This window comes from Ogataea philodendri (assembly GCF_020536065.1).
Source record: "Ogataea philodendri strain CBS6075 chromosome Unknown scaffold3, whole genome shotgun sequence".
NCBI lineage: Eukaryota > Fungi > Ascomycota > Pichiomycetes > Pichiales > Pichiaceae > Ogataea > Ogataea philodendri.
Window position 1 is genome coordinate 554,927 of NW_025764099.1, and position 13,616 is coordinate 568,542.

At 50.8% G+C, this 13,616-nt stretch overlaps 13 protein-coding genes across 13 annotated transcripts; 8 read left to right on the forward strand and 5 right to left on the reverse strand.

Moving 5' to 3' along the window:
- Positions 1 to 70: 70 nt before the first annotated feature.
- On the forward strand, positions 71 to 1,207 carry OGAPHI_005878 (uncharacterized protein; the record flags this gene model as incomplete). Its single annotated transcript, XM_046207107.1, has 1 exon — positions 71 to 1,207. The coding sequence occupies one exon, from the start codon at positions 71 to 73 to the stop codon at positions 1,205 to 1,207; it is 1,137 nt and encodes a 378-aa protein (XP_046059715.1).
- Positions 250 to 816, reverse strand: OGAPHI_005879 (uncharacterized protein; the record flags this gene model as incomplete). Its single annotated transcript, XM_046207108.1, has 2 exons — positions 250 to 496; positions 590 to 816. 2 exons carry the CDS (start codon positions 814 to 816, stop codon positions 250 to 252), a joined length of 474 nt encoding a protein of 157 aa, XP_046059716.1.
- A 36-nt stretch (positions 1,208 to 1,243) lies between the features above and the next one.
- On the forward strand, positions 1,244 to 3,785 carry OGAPHI_005880 (uncharacterized protein; the record flags this gene model as incomplete). Its single annotated transcript, XM_046207109.1, has 4 exons — positions 1,244 to 1,247; positions 1,341 to 2,283; positions 2,619 to 3,253; positions 3,346 to 3,785. 4 exons carry the CDS (start codon positions 1,244 to 1,246, stop codon positions 3,783 to 3,785), a joined length of 2,022 nt encoding a protein of 673 aa, XP_046059717.1.
- On the reverse strand, positions 3,308 to 3,577 carry OGAPHI_005881 (uncharacterized protein; the record flags this gene model as incomplete). The annotated part of the gene is made up of 1 exon (XM_046207110.1): positions 3,308 to 3,577. One exon carries the CDS (start codon positions 3,575 to 3,577, stop codon positions 3,308 to 3,310), a length of 270 nt encoding a protein of 89 aa, XP_046059718.1.
- A 116-nt stretch (positions 3,786 to 3,901) lies between the features above and the next one.
- On the forward strand, positions 3,902 to 4,915 carry OGAPHI_005882 (uncharacterized protein; the record flags this gene model as incomplete). The annotated part of the gene is made up of 1 exon (XM_046207111.1): positions 3,902 to 4,915. The coding sequence occupies one exon, from the start codon at positions 3,902 to 3,904 to the stop codon at positions 4,913 to 4,915; it is 1,014 nt and encodes a 337-aa protein (XP_046059719.1).
- Positions 4,916 to 5,048: 133 nt separating this feature from the next.
- On the forward strand, positions 5,049 to 6,134 carry OGAPHI_005883 (uncharacterized protein; the record flags this gene model as incomplete). Its single annotated transcript, XM_046207112.1, has 1 exon — positions 5,049 to 6,134. One exon carries the CDS (start codon positions 5,049 to 5,051, stop codon positions 6,132 to 6,134), a length of 1,086 nt encoding a protein of 361 aa, XP_046059720.1.
- Positions 6,135 to 6,167: 33 nt separating this feature from the next.
- On the reverse strand, positions 6,168 to 10,280 carry OGAPHI_005884 (uncharacterized protein; the record flags this gene model as incomplete). The annotated part of the gene is made up of 1 exon (XM_046207113.1): positions 6,168 to 10,280. One exon carries the CDS (start codon positions 10,278 to 10,280, stop codon positions 6,168 to 6,170), a length of 4,113 nt encoding a protein of 1,370 aa, XP_046059721.1.
- On the forward strand, positions 6,601 to 7,332 carry OGAPHI_005885 (uncharacterized protein; the record flags this gene model as incomplete). Its single annotated transcript, XM_046207114.1, has 1 exon — positions 6,601 to 7,332. The coding sequence occupies one exon, from the start codon at positions 6,601 to 6,603 to the stop codon at positions 7,330 to 7,332; it is 732 nt and encodes a 243-aa protein (XP_046059722.1).
- On the forward strand, positions 8,464 to 9,389 carry OGAPHI_005886 (uncharacterized protein; the record flags this gene model as incomplete). Its single annotated transcript, XM_046207115.1, has 2 exons — positions 8,464 to 8,703; positions 8,880 to 9,389. 2 exons carry the CDS (start codon positions 8,464 to 8,466, stop codon positions 9,387 to 9,389), a joined length of 750 nt encoding a protein of 249 aa, XP_046059723.1.
- A 455-nt stretch (positions 10,281 to 10,735) lies between the features above and the next one.
- Positions 10,736 to 12,583, reverse strand: OGAPHI_005887 (uncharacterized protein; the record flags this gene model as incomplete). The annotated part of the gene is made up of 1 exon (XM_046207116.1): positions 10,736 to 12,583. One exon carries the CDS (start codon positions 12,581 to 12,583, stop codon positions 10,736 to 10,738), a length of 1,848 nt encoding a protein of 615 aa, XP_046059724.1.
- Positions 10,923 to 11,678, forward strand: OGAPHI_005888 (uncharacterized protein; the record flags this gene model as incomplete). The annotated part of the gene is made up of 1 exon (XM_046207118.1): positions 10,923 to 11,678. One exon carries the CDS (start codon positions 10,923 to 10,925, stop codon positions 11,676 to 11,678), a length of 756 nt encoding a protein of 251 aa, XP_046059725.1.
- Positions 11,727 to 12,541, forward strand: OGAPHI_005889 (uncharacterized protein; the record flags this gene model as incomplete). The annotated part of the gene is made up of 2 exons (XM_046207119.1): positions 11,727 to 11,777; positions 11,840 to 12,541. 2 exons carry the CDS (start codon positions 11,727 to 11,729, stop codon positions 12,539 to 12,541), a joined length of 753 nt encoding a protein of 250 aa, XP_046059726.1.
- A 241-nt stretch (positions 12,584 to 12,824) lies between the features above and the next one.
- OGAPHI_005890 (uncharacterized protein) lies at positions 12,825 to 13,547 on the reverse strand (the record flags this gene model as incomplete). Its single annotated transcript, XM_046207120.1, has 1 exon — positions 12,825 to 13,547. One exon carries the CDS (start codon positions 13,545 to 13,547, stop codon positions 12,825 to 12,827), a length of 723 nt encoding a protein of 240 aa, XP_046059727.1.
- Positions 13,548 to 13,616: the final 69 nt, after the last annotated feature.

The following is a 13,616-nucleotide window of genomic DNA, read 5'->3' on the forward strand; positions in this document are numbered from 1 at the left end:
ATTGTCTCACCCGTCTATTTTCCACCACTGGGTTTTCCAGACTTGTGTATTTTTTCTTCCCTGTTAACAAATGGATAGGCCGATTTTCCCCCAGGCGCTGTCAACGGCGCTGGTTGCGCGGCTGAAAAACACGCCGAACCCGTTGTTCATCGCATCGTTGCCTGCCAGAGGGTCTAAGAGGGCCGCATCGAGCCGTATTAACTACGCAGAGGATTTCGAGTTGGACTTTGAAGACGACCAGGATCAGGACTACGACGAGGACGGCGCAGCAGGCTCGCGCAACAACGCCAATGGCGCCGGTGTCAATATGACGCTGTTTAAGGGCAAAGATGCTCCGCGCGAGAAGTATAAGACCGTGTTTACAGAGGCGGAGAACCTTGCCAATTGCTCTGTCCCCGAACAAATGGTGCCCATCAAGTTGAACTTGGAAACAAGCGGCACACGGGTCAACGATTTGTTCATGTGGAACTTGAACGAGAGTTTGGTCACCCCAGAACTGTTTGCCACTATCATGTGTCAGGAACTCGATCTGCCCAAATACAGCGAGGCCACGATCTCGGGCCAGATCAGAGAACAGCTGGACGCGTACCGGGCCATCACATCGGCACCATTGCCCCAGCTGTTCCAGGAGAAGGAACTCCACGCAATCATGGACATATCGATCAGTCTAGATAACACCCTGTACGAAGACAAGATCGAGTGGGATATCCTTAATAGTGCCATAACGCCAGAAGAGTTTGCACGCACCGTGGTGGCAGACATGGGGCTCCAACGGGAGTTCCAGAACGCAATTGCTATCTCGCTGCACGACGCCATCTATAAGCTCAAGAAGGAGTTCTTGGAGAACCCGCAACAGATCCTGTTCAACAACGAGAGTCTGCCGCTGCTCAACAAGGTGTACCAGCCGCCTGCACCAGAAGCAGAAAACGGGTCGCCTGGCGTGGTTTCCCTGGAGCTGCAAGGACTGCGGTTCGACAGCAAGAAGTACGGAACAGACTTCAGTCCTCGTGTCGAAACCCTTACACCGTGGGAGATCGAGAAGAGAGAGATTGAAAGAGAACGTAATATCAGACGGCTCAAGAGAGAAACAATGCGTGTTTCCGGCATAGGCAGCTCGATGATGGCCGCCACGCCTGCCAATGACCGCAACGCCAACTCCAAGCGCAAATACGACGAGCTGGAAGGCACCTGGAAATTTGATCGATAGATTATGTAATATAAACAAAGGATATTTTTGTATTTCATGAGTATCAGTGATGTGCCTATTGTTAGGCGGCTTCGACAGTATGCTCGGTCGAATCGAAGGTCTGTGGCTGTGCTGGTGATTGTTTTGTACATAGTGCTTCAGAGTCTTTGGGGATCTGGAACCAAGTCGAGAGATCTATCTGCTATAGAGGCCAAGATTAACACGGAGGTGAATATGAACTTTTTAAAGTTTGGCCACGAATTGCGCGCTTTTAACCGCCCACCCGAACACACGGCCACCATACGGGAGAAGCTAGCCTTCTATTTCCCGTACGAGCCCGAAAAACCCGTCCCTGACACGATCTGGCAGACGTGGAAGGTGGATCTGGACGACGACAAGTTCCCGGCCAAATACAAGCGGTTCCAATCGTCTTGGGTGATCAAGAATCCAGATTACCATTACCATTTGATTCCAGACAACGTGATTGACCAGTTTGTCGAGCAGATGTACGCAAATGTGCCTGAGGTGGTGAGAGCGTATCATCTGCTCCCGAAAAACATCATGAAAGCAGACTTTTTCCGGTACCTGGTGATCCACGCTCGCGGCGGTACATACTCGGACATGGACACGATCTGTTTGAAGCCCATCAAGGACTGGGCCACGTTTAGTAAGGAAATTATCTACGTTGCAAATTTCCGGGAGTTTCAGAAAAAGATGCCTATGCCTGTTGTTGACCCGGAGTCGCGCACCACGCCTGTGGGGCTGACCATTGGTATCGAGGCAGATCCAGACAGACCCGACTGGCATGAGTGGTTTGCAAGACGGGTGCAGTTTTGTCAATGGACTATTCAGGGGAAGCCAGGACACCCGCTGCTACGGGAGCTGATTATACGGATAGTGGAGGAGACGTTCCGCAAGGAGGCGCTTGGGACGCTGAAGAAAGTTGAGGGCAAAGATTCGGGACAGGACGTGATGCAATGGACAGGACCTGGCATCTTTACCGACAACTTCTTCGACTATGTGAACAACGTCGAGAGTGACGGCAAGCTAGGCGACGGGTACGGCGTCGGGTCATCGTACTGGGTGCGCCACGAGAAGTACAAGCTCAAGAAGGTGGAGCTCAACAGCAGAGGAGAGCCGTTGCACTCGGACGACCAGCTGATCAACTGGAGAACGGTTGCCAACATGCGGAACCCGCTTCTTTTGCAGGACGTACTTGTTTTACCGATCACGAGCTTCAGCCCGAACGTGGGCCACATGGGCGCCGGGCTCAGTTCCGACCCGATAGCATATGTCGAGCATTTATTTTCTGGTAGCTGGAAAGACTAAACATTGTTCTAGAATGGCAGATGGAGATACTTCAAGTATAAGAGACAGAAGGAGGGTGAAATTTTTGTCTTTCACGTCCGGTATTACGACGACTTTTAACAAGTCCGACAGCCAGTTGGTCGACTGTGACAACCTTTTTGGAAAACTGGGATAAAATCTGCTATATCTTTGGCAACCTGTCAGGGATCAATGAGAGTCATTCAGAGATAGGAGATGATCCAAAGCTGAAGAGATTCCTAGACCAAAAGGATAAGTACACACTGGATGAACATCAAAGATGGGTGATCAAATCATTACTTGAGTTCAAACCAATGATCGAAGAATTTTTAGGATTTAACTTCATTGTGCAAAAGTTCACTGAATGGATGAAGATCTTTGAAACTGAGGGAAAGAACACCATTTTTTCTTATGCGAGAACATACATGAAGGTTCTCAAGCTGTACCGAGCAATCTCAGATATTTTACATGACGGATCTGAGATGAACGATCGTTTTGACCTATCACAAGAGCTCTTCTTCTGGCCAGATAATAACGATGCTGACACAGTTGAGTTCAAGACAAATCCCAAAAGTCTTGATTCCAAGTTTCTCGAGGCAATAGCTTCATCTTATCCAAAGTTTTCCCAGTATTTCAATTTAGCGTTCGCCGAAGAATTAATGATAGTTGGGTCATTACTGGATCTAAGCGATCGCAATGTGAAACTGTTTGCTACAATCAATTGGGATTCCGAGGATGCACGTTCTTTCTATTATAAAAAGACAACGTTTGATGACAAAACGTTCTCTGCACTTTTCAGTTTGTACCGGAAATCCTCGTATTATAAGACAAAGCTGCAAAAGCTCTTACCAGAAAATCTTTCGAAGAAATGGAGAAGACAGAGGATTTGTTGCTGAGGGCAGAAGTTATATACTTCAGGGACGAAGGAGTCAGCAAACAATTTGATATCGAATCTTTTAAGTTTTGGAGCTCAGATATGTCTATGGAATTCCCAAGACTTCGGAGTATATTTACAGTGGTGAACAGTGTTCCCATATCCAATTCTTCATTGGAGAGCTCATCCATTTTTGCTAAAAGAGTTCGAGGATTGCGCAGAGCCAACACAGATCCCAAGAAACTTTCTCAACTAATCAGTCTGCCTTCTTTTTTCAGAAAGATACCAGAAGTGAAGGACGTCTTTCCAGGGATTGATGATACTCCAGAAAAGAGTGATATCAATGACTCTTCAAACGAATCTTGTTCAAGCGAGGACGAAGCGGAAATGGTCTTCTAGACATCATTTACCAGTGCTGATGTACTTTGTAAACACAATTCAAGGCTGTGAAATCTGCAATAATCTCTGTAATGTCTGATAATTAATTTAATTATCTTTATTTAGACTTTATCTCCATGAAGCCTGATACGTATTTGAGGCTCATTGAGAGCGAGCGGACGGGCCAGGTTTTGCTTGCGGGCGATAACATCGAGGCACGCATAGCTGACAAGGACAAGTTGGAGCTCAAGAGGAAGATAGACTACCTTGTTCTGGAGTATCTTACTCACGAGGGGTATGGCGACACGGCAGTCGAGCTGGCCAAGGAAATGGAACTGGACCTGAGCCGGGGCCAATTGGGTGGAAAAACTGAATTTAGCGAGGAGACCGATCTACAGAGCGTCGAAACGCTGTTTTCGGCAGAGTCTATCAAAAGCAACCTTGAGAACGGTAGCGGGGTGGCGTCACCAGCGTTGGAGACCTGCACACAGCTCGAAAGCGCACACACACGACACCAGATTAAGGTGCACATTCTGGCGGGCCGCGTGGAGGAGGCCGTTGCTCTGGTGAACCAGGAGTACCCGAGTCTTTTTGAACAGAACCAGATAGCGTATTTCCGGCTGTTGCACCTGCAACTGATTGAGATTATCCGGGCCCAGTTTTCCGGGCCGTCGGACGGTGTGCAGGACGAGCGGGAGTTTCTGGACCGTGTGCTGGAGTTCATCTCGAGCAAGCTATCGACGCTCAAGATCCTTCAGAACAAGAAGTTTATCCAGGAGCTGGAGCTGACGATGGCTCTGCTGTGTTTTGGGAGCCGGCTGCGGGACCCCAAGCTGGAAGGGATTCCGGCCGAGCTGAAACGGCTGTTGGACGTGAAAATGCGGGGTCGGGTGGCCGATCTCGTGAACCGGTCGATACTTCTGAGTCTGAGCAACAGCGACCTGACCCCGACTCGCGATTTCACCGGCTGGTGTACGTGGCGGGTTGGGGTGCCAAAACCCGCGCTCGACCCCGACGCGGCTGAAACCGGTCCGGACGACCTGCCCCAGACCAAGTCTGCCGGGCTGTACGAGCTACTGGCGATGGTGACGTGGCTGGCCCAGGCGAACGGCGACAGCGTGGACACGCAACTGGGCGCTCTGCTAAAGTGATTTAGAAAATATTCGGCGCGAAGGAAACGTACTGACTAGAAAGGTAAAATATTGGGGTTTCCCAAGATAGTGTCACGGAAAAGTGAAAAAAAATAAAAGAAAAATTAGTAACTAGTCTTGAGGAGTCGTTTGCATGCCGGAGAAGATCGATAAACATTCGCTGGAGTACATCGTACGAAGCGGGGTGGCTGGTGGCGTGGCGGGGATCAGTGCGAAGACGCTGATAGCGCCGCTGGATAGGGTGAAGATCCTGTTCCAGACAAACAACCCGCACTACCGTCACTTGGCAGGCTCGTTTCGCGGGATGTTCAAGGCGATCCAGCTCATATACACCAACGACGGGTTCATGGGCCTGTACCAGGGCCATTCGGCCACGCTGCTGCGGATTTTCCCGTACGCGGCCATCAAGTTTGTTTGCTACGAGCAACTCCGAACGTTTCTGATTCCGCGCGACGAGTACGAGACGGCCGGGCGCAGGCTGCTGGCGGGCAGTCTGGCCGGAGTGATGAGCGTGTTTGTCACCTACCCGCTCGACCTGGTGAGAGTGCGTTTGGCGTTCGAAACATCCCACGCGCAAATAAAGCATGGACGTGGCAAGATATGGCACACCTTGAAAACTATTTATTACGAAAACCCGCGCTACCGTTTCGGCACCGGGGGCTACGTGCAGAACGAGCCGGTCATTCTGCGGTTCATCCACACCACGGTGGACCAGAACGTGCATTTTTTCCAGGCCATGTCCAATTTCTATAGAGGATTCGTGCCAACTATCATCGGGATGGTGCCGTACGCCGGGGTCAGCTTCTACTCGCACGACTTGATCCACGACATCATGCGCTCGCCGCGGCTTGCACAGTATACGGTGCTGGACCACGATACAACGCTCACGGGTCCCACCAAACTCAAATCGGAGTCGTCCTTCGACACACGCAAGCCGCTCCAAACTTGGGCCCAGCTCCTGGCCGGCGGCGGTGCAGGAATGCTGGCCCAGGCGGCAGCGTACCCGTTCGAGGTGATCCGACGGCGGATGCAGGTCGGCGGTGTGGTCAACATCGGGGGCCAGTTCTTCTCAATCGGCCACACCATCGTCATGATCTACGCAGAGCGCGGATTCAAGGGTTTCTACGTTGGATTGGGCATCGGGTTCATCAAGATCGGACCCATGTTTGCGTGCAGCTTCTACGTCTACGAGCGGTGCAAACACCTGCTCCGCATATGACGTGTTTTAGATACTTGTCCTGAATATATTGGTCTATTTGGCCCGAAGGGCCTGTTCGATCTCGGATTCGCTAATACCGCTCTTGTCGCACATAGACCGGAAGATACCGTTCGCATGGAATAGCTCCAGTGGCGGCCCAAACTCGGAAACCTCTCCCTTGTCCATGACAAGAATCCGGTCGTAGTTGATGATCGTCTTGAGACGGTGAGCAATGCACAGAATCGTGCAGTGCGCAAACTCCCGTGCGATCGTCGTCTGCACCTTGAAGTCAGTCTCGTAGTCGACGCTCGAGGTGGCCTCGTCCAGAATCAGAATCTTGCTGTCGCGCACAATGGCCCTCGTGAGCGCAAGGATCTGCCGCTGGCCCAGCGAGTAGTTGGCCCCGTTGTCCTCTACAAGCGAATCCAAATGGAACTTGTGCAACGCACCGGTTTCCTGCTTCACGGCAGCCAATTCCTCGGGCAAAATGCATCCACTCTTCACCAGAGCGTCGTACAACACGTCGTCAGAAAGCTGCGAGAAAGGGTCCAGGTTCAGACGCACGGTTCCCCGGAACAACACAGGGTCCTGCGGGATGATCGACAGCTTCGACCGCAGCTCGTGCAACCCGATCTCCTGGATATTCACTCCATCGATCTCAATCGCGCCCTCCGGCTCGCTAAGTCGGTACAAGGCCGTCATGATGGTGGACTTTCCTGCTCCCGTACGGCCACAGATACCGATCTTCTCCGACGGCTGGATCTCGATTGTGAGGTCCCGCAAAACAAGCGGCAAGAGTGGCCGGTATCTCAAGTTAACGTGGTCAAACTTGATGGCTCCCTTTTCAGGCCACGAAGCTGGCGGTTTCTTGCTTGGCTCTGAACTGAATGCTGGGGCTTCTTGTGGCATATCGATGGCATATTCACCAACACGCTCCACACTGTTCATATTCTGTTCCAGCTGGCCCATAGACCGCGACGTGGTGATCAATTGCATACTCACACTCACCAGGTACGAGATGATCAGACCTGAGCCTGCGGCACTGATCTTGAACACACGGCCCACACACATCATGGAGATGAGCAGGTTGATGAACACGGCACATCCGTGCAGCGAAATGGCCAACCATCTTTGCAAAGAGTCGGTCAGGAAGTACGACTCGTTCATGGAGTTGATCAATTTTATGTTTTTGCGCAGGTACCGGTCCACACAGTCGTAAAGACGAATGGTTTCGTTTCCTTGCAACACCTCGTCAAAGTTCGAGTACACCAAAGACCTCTGCACACCTTCGATCCGCTTCACCTCGCGCGCAGACGCTTGGTAGAACGAAAACAGCATGGCCATGGCCAGAAAAATAAACGGAACACAGATCGCAAAGTACGGCATGTAGATGATGCACATGATGTAGATACCGATCATGTTGGACATACCGAAACAGATCAACCGGAACTGTTCCGAGATTTCGTTGTCCAACACGTCTGTGTCCTTGGTGAATCTGTTGAGGATCCGGCCCATAGGACTGGTGTCAAAGAAAGACATTGGAGCACGCAGAACTTTCTCCAACGCACGCAGGTTCATCCGCGCAGACGCGTGATTTGTCACATACACAATCGTGCAGAACTGCCAGGCAGTACAAACGACGTACATTATCGCAAACATGACGTAGATTCCAATGTAGAACCCATCAGACCGGTGAGGAAACTTCTTGGTGGTCCAGAAGGATAGCCACACGTTTTGGAACAACATACAGAACGTAGAGCACGCCATACTCACGAGAATTAGCGGAATCATTCCAGAAAGCCCCAGTTTTCCGCTACCGGACTGGAAGTACTCGCGAACGAGCCTCATCGGAATGGCATCTTTCTGACGCTGTTCTTTCTCAATCAATTTTCCACGTTCTTTTTCGTACTCCCGTTGGGTGGTTTGTTTGCGGATCAGTTTGAGTTCCTGCTGCTCTTCGTCCTCTTCTTCGTGCTGTTCGTCCTCCTCGTCCTCTTTCACGCCTTCCTGCTGGAACTCCATGAGTCTTTCAAACTGCACGTTCTTTGCCAGTAGTTTTTCCGGCTCGTCAATATCGACAGATCCGTCTGGATTCATAAAGATAATCCGGTCGGCAGCTTGAATCAACGACAATTGATGTGTCGCTAACACCCTGGTTTTCTCCTTCAGAATGCCCAAAATACAGTTGTTCATGATATGACGGCCAACTTTAGCGTCGACGGCACTCAACACATCGTCCAACAAAATGATATTGTTGTTATTGCTGACCACCGTGTAAACTGCGCGAGCAAGATTGATTCTCGCTTTTTGGCCTCCAGAGAGATTGACTCCACGCTCTCCAATCTCCGTCATGTCGCCAGCCGGCAGCATGTCAAAGTCGCTCTCCAGTCCGCAACAGAACACAACCTCGTCGTACAATTGCTCGTCCAAGTCGCTACCAAACACTATATTGTCCTTGACCGTAGCGTTCTGGATCCACGGTTGTGCACAGAGCAGCAATTTACCGGCAACAGTGACGGATCCGCTTAGTCTCGGCATGACACCACTCAGAGCACAGAGTAGCGACGACTTTCCAGACCCAATAGGCCCAGTAACCACCACGAACTCGGAGTGATGCAGCGAAAACGCCAGTGGTCCCAGACCGGCCACTGGCTGGTCGGAAAGAGATGAGCTCGACTCAAGTTTCTTCTCGTACTCCACGGGGGACTCCTTATCGATACTGCCAGAGTCTGCGATGTTAGTAACGCTGTCTTCCCAGGAAAACAGAGCGTTGTCCACAGTGACAGCTTCTGGAGCCTTGTCGACACGGTGGTATTCTGGGTCAGCAGTTTCTTCGTCCGCGAGCAGATAGTCCTGCACACGCCTGAACGCAACGTACGCGTCGGACATGGTACTCAAGGCGATTGGCAAGAAGGCGACATGCGAAACAAGAATGTTGAACAGAGCCAGAGACGAGAAGACATTAGCTGCACTGCTCAAACTTCCACCATGATAGCCGTAAATGGCCAGAAACCCAATCATGGATCCGATACTAGGCAACGACACCGAGATGGCGGTTATAGTATTTCTCAGAAACTGGATTTTCAGCATGTATCCCATTTCTTGGCCTCTGATCTTGGAAACCAGGTCCAAATAGGCCTGCTCCCAAGAGTAGTATTTTATGATTTTCATGCTGTTGAGCAGTTCCTTCATGTATTTGACTCTGGAGTCGGTATAGACGTTGACACCACGGCGCAATTTCATCAGGGGGCGCGTACAATACGCGATTCCGCATAGAACAAGAATTAAAAAGCCGACACCGCCGATCGAGGGACCGCCAAGATAAACTGCAAGCAAAACAATAGTGATAGCCACGCCGACAGGCAGCGAGATAACATAGGCAAAGAAACCCGTTGCAAGGTCAATACGCGACAGGTCTGTTCCCAGCATCGACGTGATGTCGGACGGGGTGAACACCGACCGGGATGCTCTGTCTAGACGGAACGATTTATCCAGTAAAACTTTGGTGAGCAGTCCTTTCACTTCACAACCCACGAATGCAGAGTCGTGGAAGTAATGTGCGGTTCCAATGCCCATAACAAGGATAATGCCCGAAATTCCACCCGCATATCCGTATCCAGAGTTATCCACGGGCAATCCTTCCACTTTTCTATGAACATACGAGATAAGTGCTCGAAGTAGCAGTGGGTTGAGTCCCATAGCCACATCGGCCACGAGCTTGTACGCGAGCGACAACAACAGCTCTTTCTTGAACGTGGCAAAAATGGCTCCGGGCACAATCGTCTGTGGATACGAAAAATCAGGGTCGTCTTTCAATGCTCTTCTTGTCTCCTTAGTATCCGCAAGAGACTTTCGTTTTAAATAGCTGGCCTCGATTCTGTTTCTGCGCAGAGTAAAATTCTTCATGAATCGGTCAGCAGTGACCTCAATGTCCAAATTAGAGCCTTCTCGAACGGCAAACAAATCTTCTGGCTCCAACGTTCGTTTGTACCCAACTTGTAACAAGGGAAGAACCCACGTGAAAAAAAGATTGTTCAAAACGGTGGTGTTTCTAAACGGATACTGTTTACGCTGTTCATCGGAAGGCAACGGGGGAACGGTCTTGTCCCAGAGAAGGAACGAAAACAGCCGTCTCTGGGGCACCAGTTTGTCCTGAGGGGTCTCCATTGGAAAAACAAGTGAAAAAATGCACTATCTTATTTGTAATCCTAGGAACGGCTGATTGCCGCGACACGGGAAATAGCCGAGGAGTACGAGCAATTTAACTTGGTTGAGTAAATTAAAAAAAACTATATGGGATAGGGATTATCCTCGGGCGATGTTGTACAGTTTGGCTGCGATCGCGAGGGAATATCCACTAAGAAACGAAACCAATAACGTTTGTGTGTAGCTCGGCTTTGCAGGTCGTGTAGCGGGCGGAGAGATCGCCGCCAATTCTCTTATCAGTAGATCGGTATTGATTTTTGGCCTCGCTCTTTTTCGTTTGTGCACGCGGCCTACCTTCACGGCACGCAATTTGCGCTTCTTCTGCAAGGGCGAAGATATCGGTTTCACTACGGCAGACATGTACAAATCAAAGTTTGGGTACGTATTTATAAAGTTTTTAATTGTGATGCGTCAGATTAGTTGTGTCCGTGGTGCACATGGGCCGGGCTTCTTTTGAAAATATCGAGATAGCCGTCTCTCTTTGTGAACGAGCTTTTTTGTGACTGATAGTTACATCCAATATCCACATCGGAGTTTTGGACGTATGCAAAACATGTGGTACCTGCAGCGCATTGCATTTTCACCCACTTGCCAAAGTTACAGATGGCGAACGATCCGTCTGAAGAGCAAGCCGTCTCGCCCTCGATGGAACACGAGTCAGCAGACCCGGTGTACAGACCGCTGTCAAAGTTTTTGTTCAGACAGGCAGCCTTGTCCTTGCCGGAGAGGGCAGAGCAGTCAGTGAATGCAGCAGAGGCAGATGCGGTTGCAGTAGAGGATGTCGAGGTGCTTGAGCCGACTGTTAGTGTAGAGAGTGTGGTGGCAGTGAAAGTTGGTACAGTCTGGGTGGAGGAGGTTGAGCTTGTGACTTCTGGGGCCTGTTGGGTTGGCTCAGAGGCGGCAGAAGTTGGGGTTGGCACGGATGCGGCAACCGGCGTCGAGGTTGGCTCGGAGACAACTGTTGGGGCAGGCTGTTCAGAGACAACAGCTGGTGCCTGTGGGGTAGCAGTGGAGCTGGAACTGGTGGAGCTCAATGCGGTGGAGGTGGAAGAAGTGGAAGAAGTGGAAGAAGTGGTTGCCTCAATGGAGGAGCTTGCAGCTTCGGAAGCGGCAACAGACTCGGTAGAAGAAGCAGCAGTGGCCGAAGAGGAGCTCACGGTGGAAGACTCAGTAGAGGAGGTGGCAGAGGTGGAGGACTCTGCGGTTGAAGAGGATGCCTCGGTGGAGGAAACAGTGGAAGCCTCAGTGGAAGATGCGCTGGAGTATGCGCTGGAGCTAGACACAGTCGACGAAGACTCGCTCGACGCACTGATGCTCGAGAAAGTCTCCTCCAACAAGTCCTTCATGGCCTCAACATAAGTCTTTCCGTCCACCTCGTTGGAAAAGCCCTGCGAAGCGTCCCAAAGCATGATTCCACCCAAGTTGGTAGCATCGAGACTTTCAAGAGCAGACTTGACGGTATCCACATCAACGTAACCGTAGGAAGCAGCGCTGGAAGCACCAGGTAAACCGAGATACAGCTTGATGTTCTTATTAGGACTGGTGTTTTGAGCAAAATCGGCCCAGGTGTCCCAGTTGAATTGCTTATCAACGTCACAGTTGTTGTTGTAGAACTGGATGAACGCAAAGTCGATGTCGGCGTTGGCAAGCATGTCGCCGGTGTAGGAATCTGGGTAGACACATTGTGGAGCAGCAGAAATGTAGTAGTCTTTGGAAGAGTCCTGGGAGTAGTATTCTCTCAGTTTGGTAGCAAGAGCAGCGTAGCCGGTAGACTCGCCGCTTTCGATGTCAAAGTCGAAACCGTCAATGATGGCATCACCGAACGGTCTCTCGTCGGCAGACCCGCCTCCAAACATGTTCCACAGAGTGGTAGCAAAGCCTTCGGCATCAGAGTCAGAACTGAAACCGTAGCTACCAGTAGCACCGCCAAGAGAAAGGAACACTTTTTTGCCAAGACCCTGACAGGTCTGGATATCCTCGGCAATCTGGTCGCAATCAAGCAAACCGTCGGAAAACTTGCTGGTGCAAGCGTTGGCAAAGTTCAACGTAGGAAGGGTGTCTGCGTTGGAGAAACTGGTCATAAAGGAAAGAAGATAAATATCGGCAGCATCACTTTGACAATAAGTGGCCAGACTCTCCTGGGAGCCGGCAGAATTTTGTCCCCAATAAAGAGCAACGTTGGTTTGGGAACTGGCGTCGAACGCCCACACACAAGACACTAGCAGCGCAAACACTGCGTGTCTTAAAACGAATGTACTGGTCATAATGAATGAATAAGGTAAAAGAACGACTAAGGTGGGACAAGATGTGTGAAATCATCCACATCCAAATCAGGGTCCGATATATATACCACAGATGGCTACCACACTATTGCCATTTTAGTTTGTGTCTCGGTTCCAGCCTTCTACAAAGCTGTAACACTCTAAGCCCAGCCCCACGAAGATCGTGCGCGACCCAGATCGGATCTGGAAAAATCAAAAAATTAGTCCTCCAACGGTGTCCTCCTCACACCAGCCGCATCCACCGTTTGTACACCCTGCTACGGATCTCGACGGTGGACTCGTCGGTGTCGTTTTTGAAGAGCGGGCTCCATTTCTCGATCCCCTCGTCGTGCACCTCAAACCCGTACTCCTTTGCGGTCTCGAAAAAAGCCAGGTCTTCCTCCAGCAGCTTCGGCCGGTGGGGCGAAAACGGCACCAGCACCCTCCCGGTGCGAGGTGTGATAAGCTCTCTGCAGCTCCGGAGCAGCTTGGTTTGCTCTGTATGGTTGAAGATCACGTCGCTTAGGATCAGCACGTCGAAAGTTTTCGATCCGGGGGGCAGGAGTTCCAAAAGCGGCGAAGTATCGTTTCCCCAAATGTAGCCCGCCTCGACGCAGTTTGCGCTCACTGCGTTTTGCTCAATGTTGACTCTAATGTTACTTATGAGCTCTGGGTCGGGGTAATCCGTGGCAACCACTTTTCTGGCGCCTAATTTTGCACATAGCAACGACGGCAATGCTCCGCCGGCGCCAAACTCGAGCACTGTGCGGCCGGCCACGAGTTGCGGGTCATTTTCCAGCTCTTTTGCTAGCGATTGGCAAGCATTTGTGAGAATGTGTCCGTAAAGCGGCGACGAGCCAATCAGCGTGACCAGAATCGTGTTTCCGTCCTTTTGGCGGTACTCGACCGTTGTAGATGGTTTTGGCGGCTCCTCCTCAGTGGTAAACAGATCGTCAAACAGAGACATGAAAATTCCAAAAATTCAGAGATGGTCATGTGTTGCCATGTGATGCCAACTTTTGCACTACACATCACG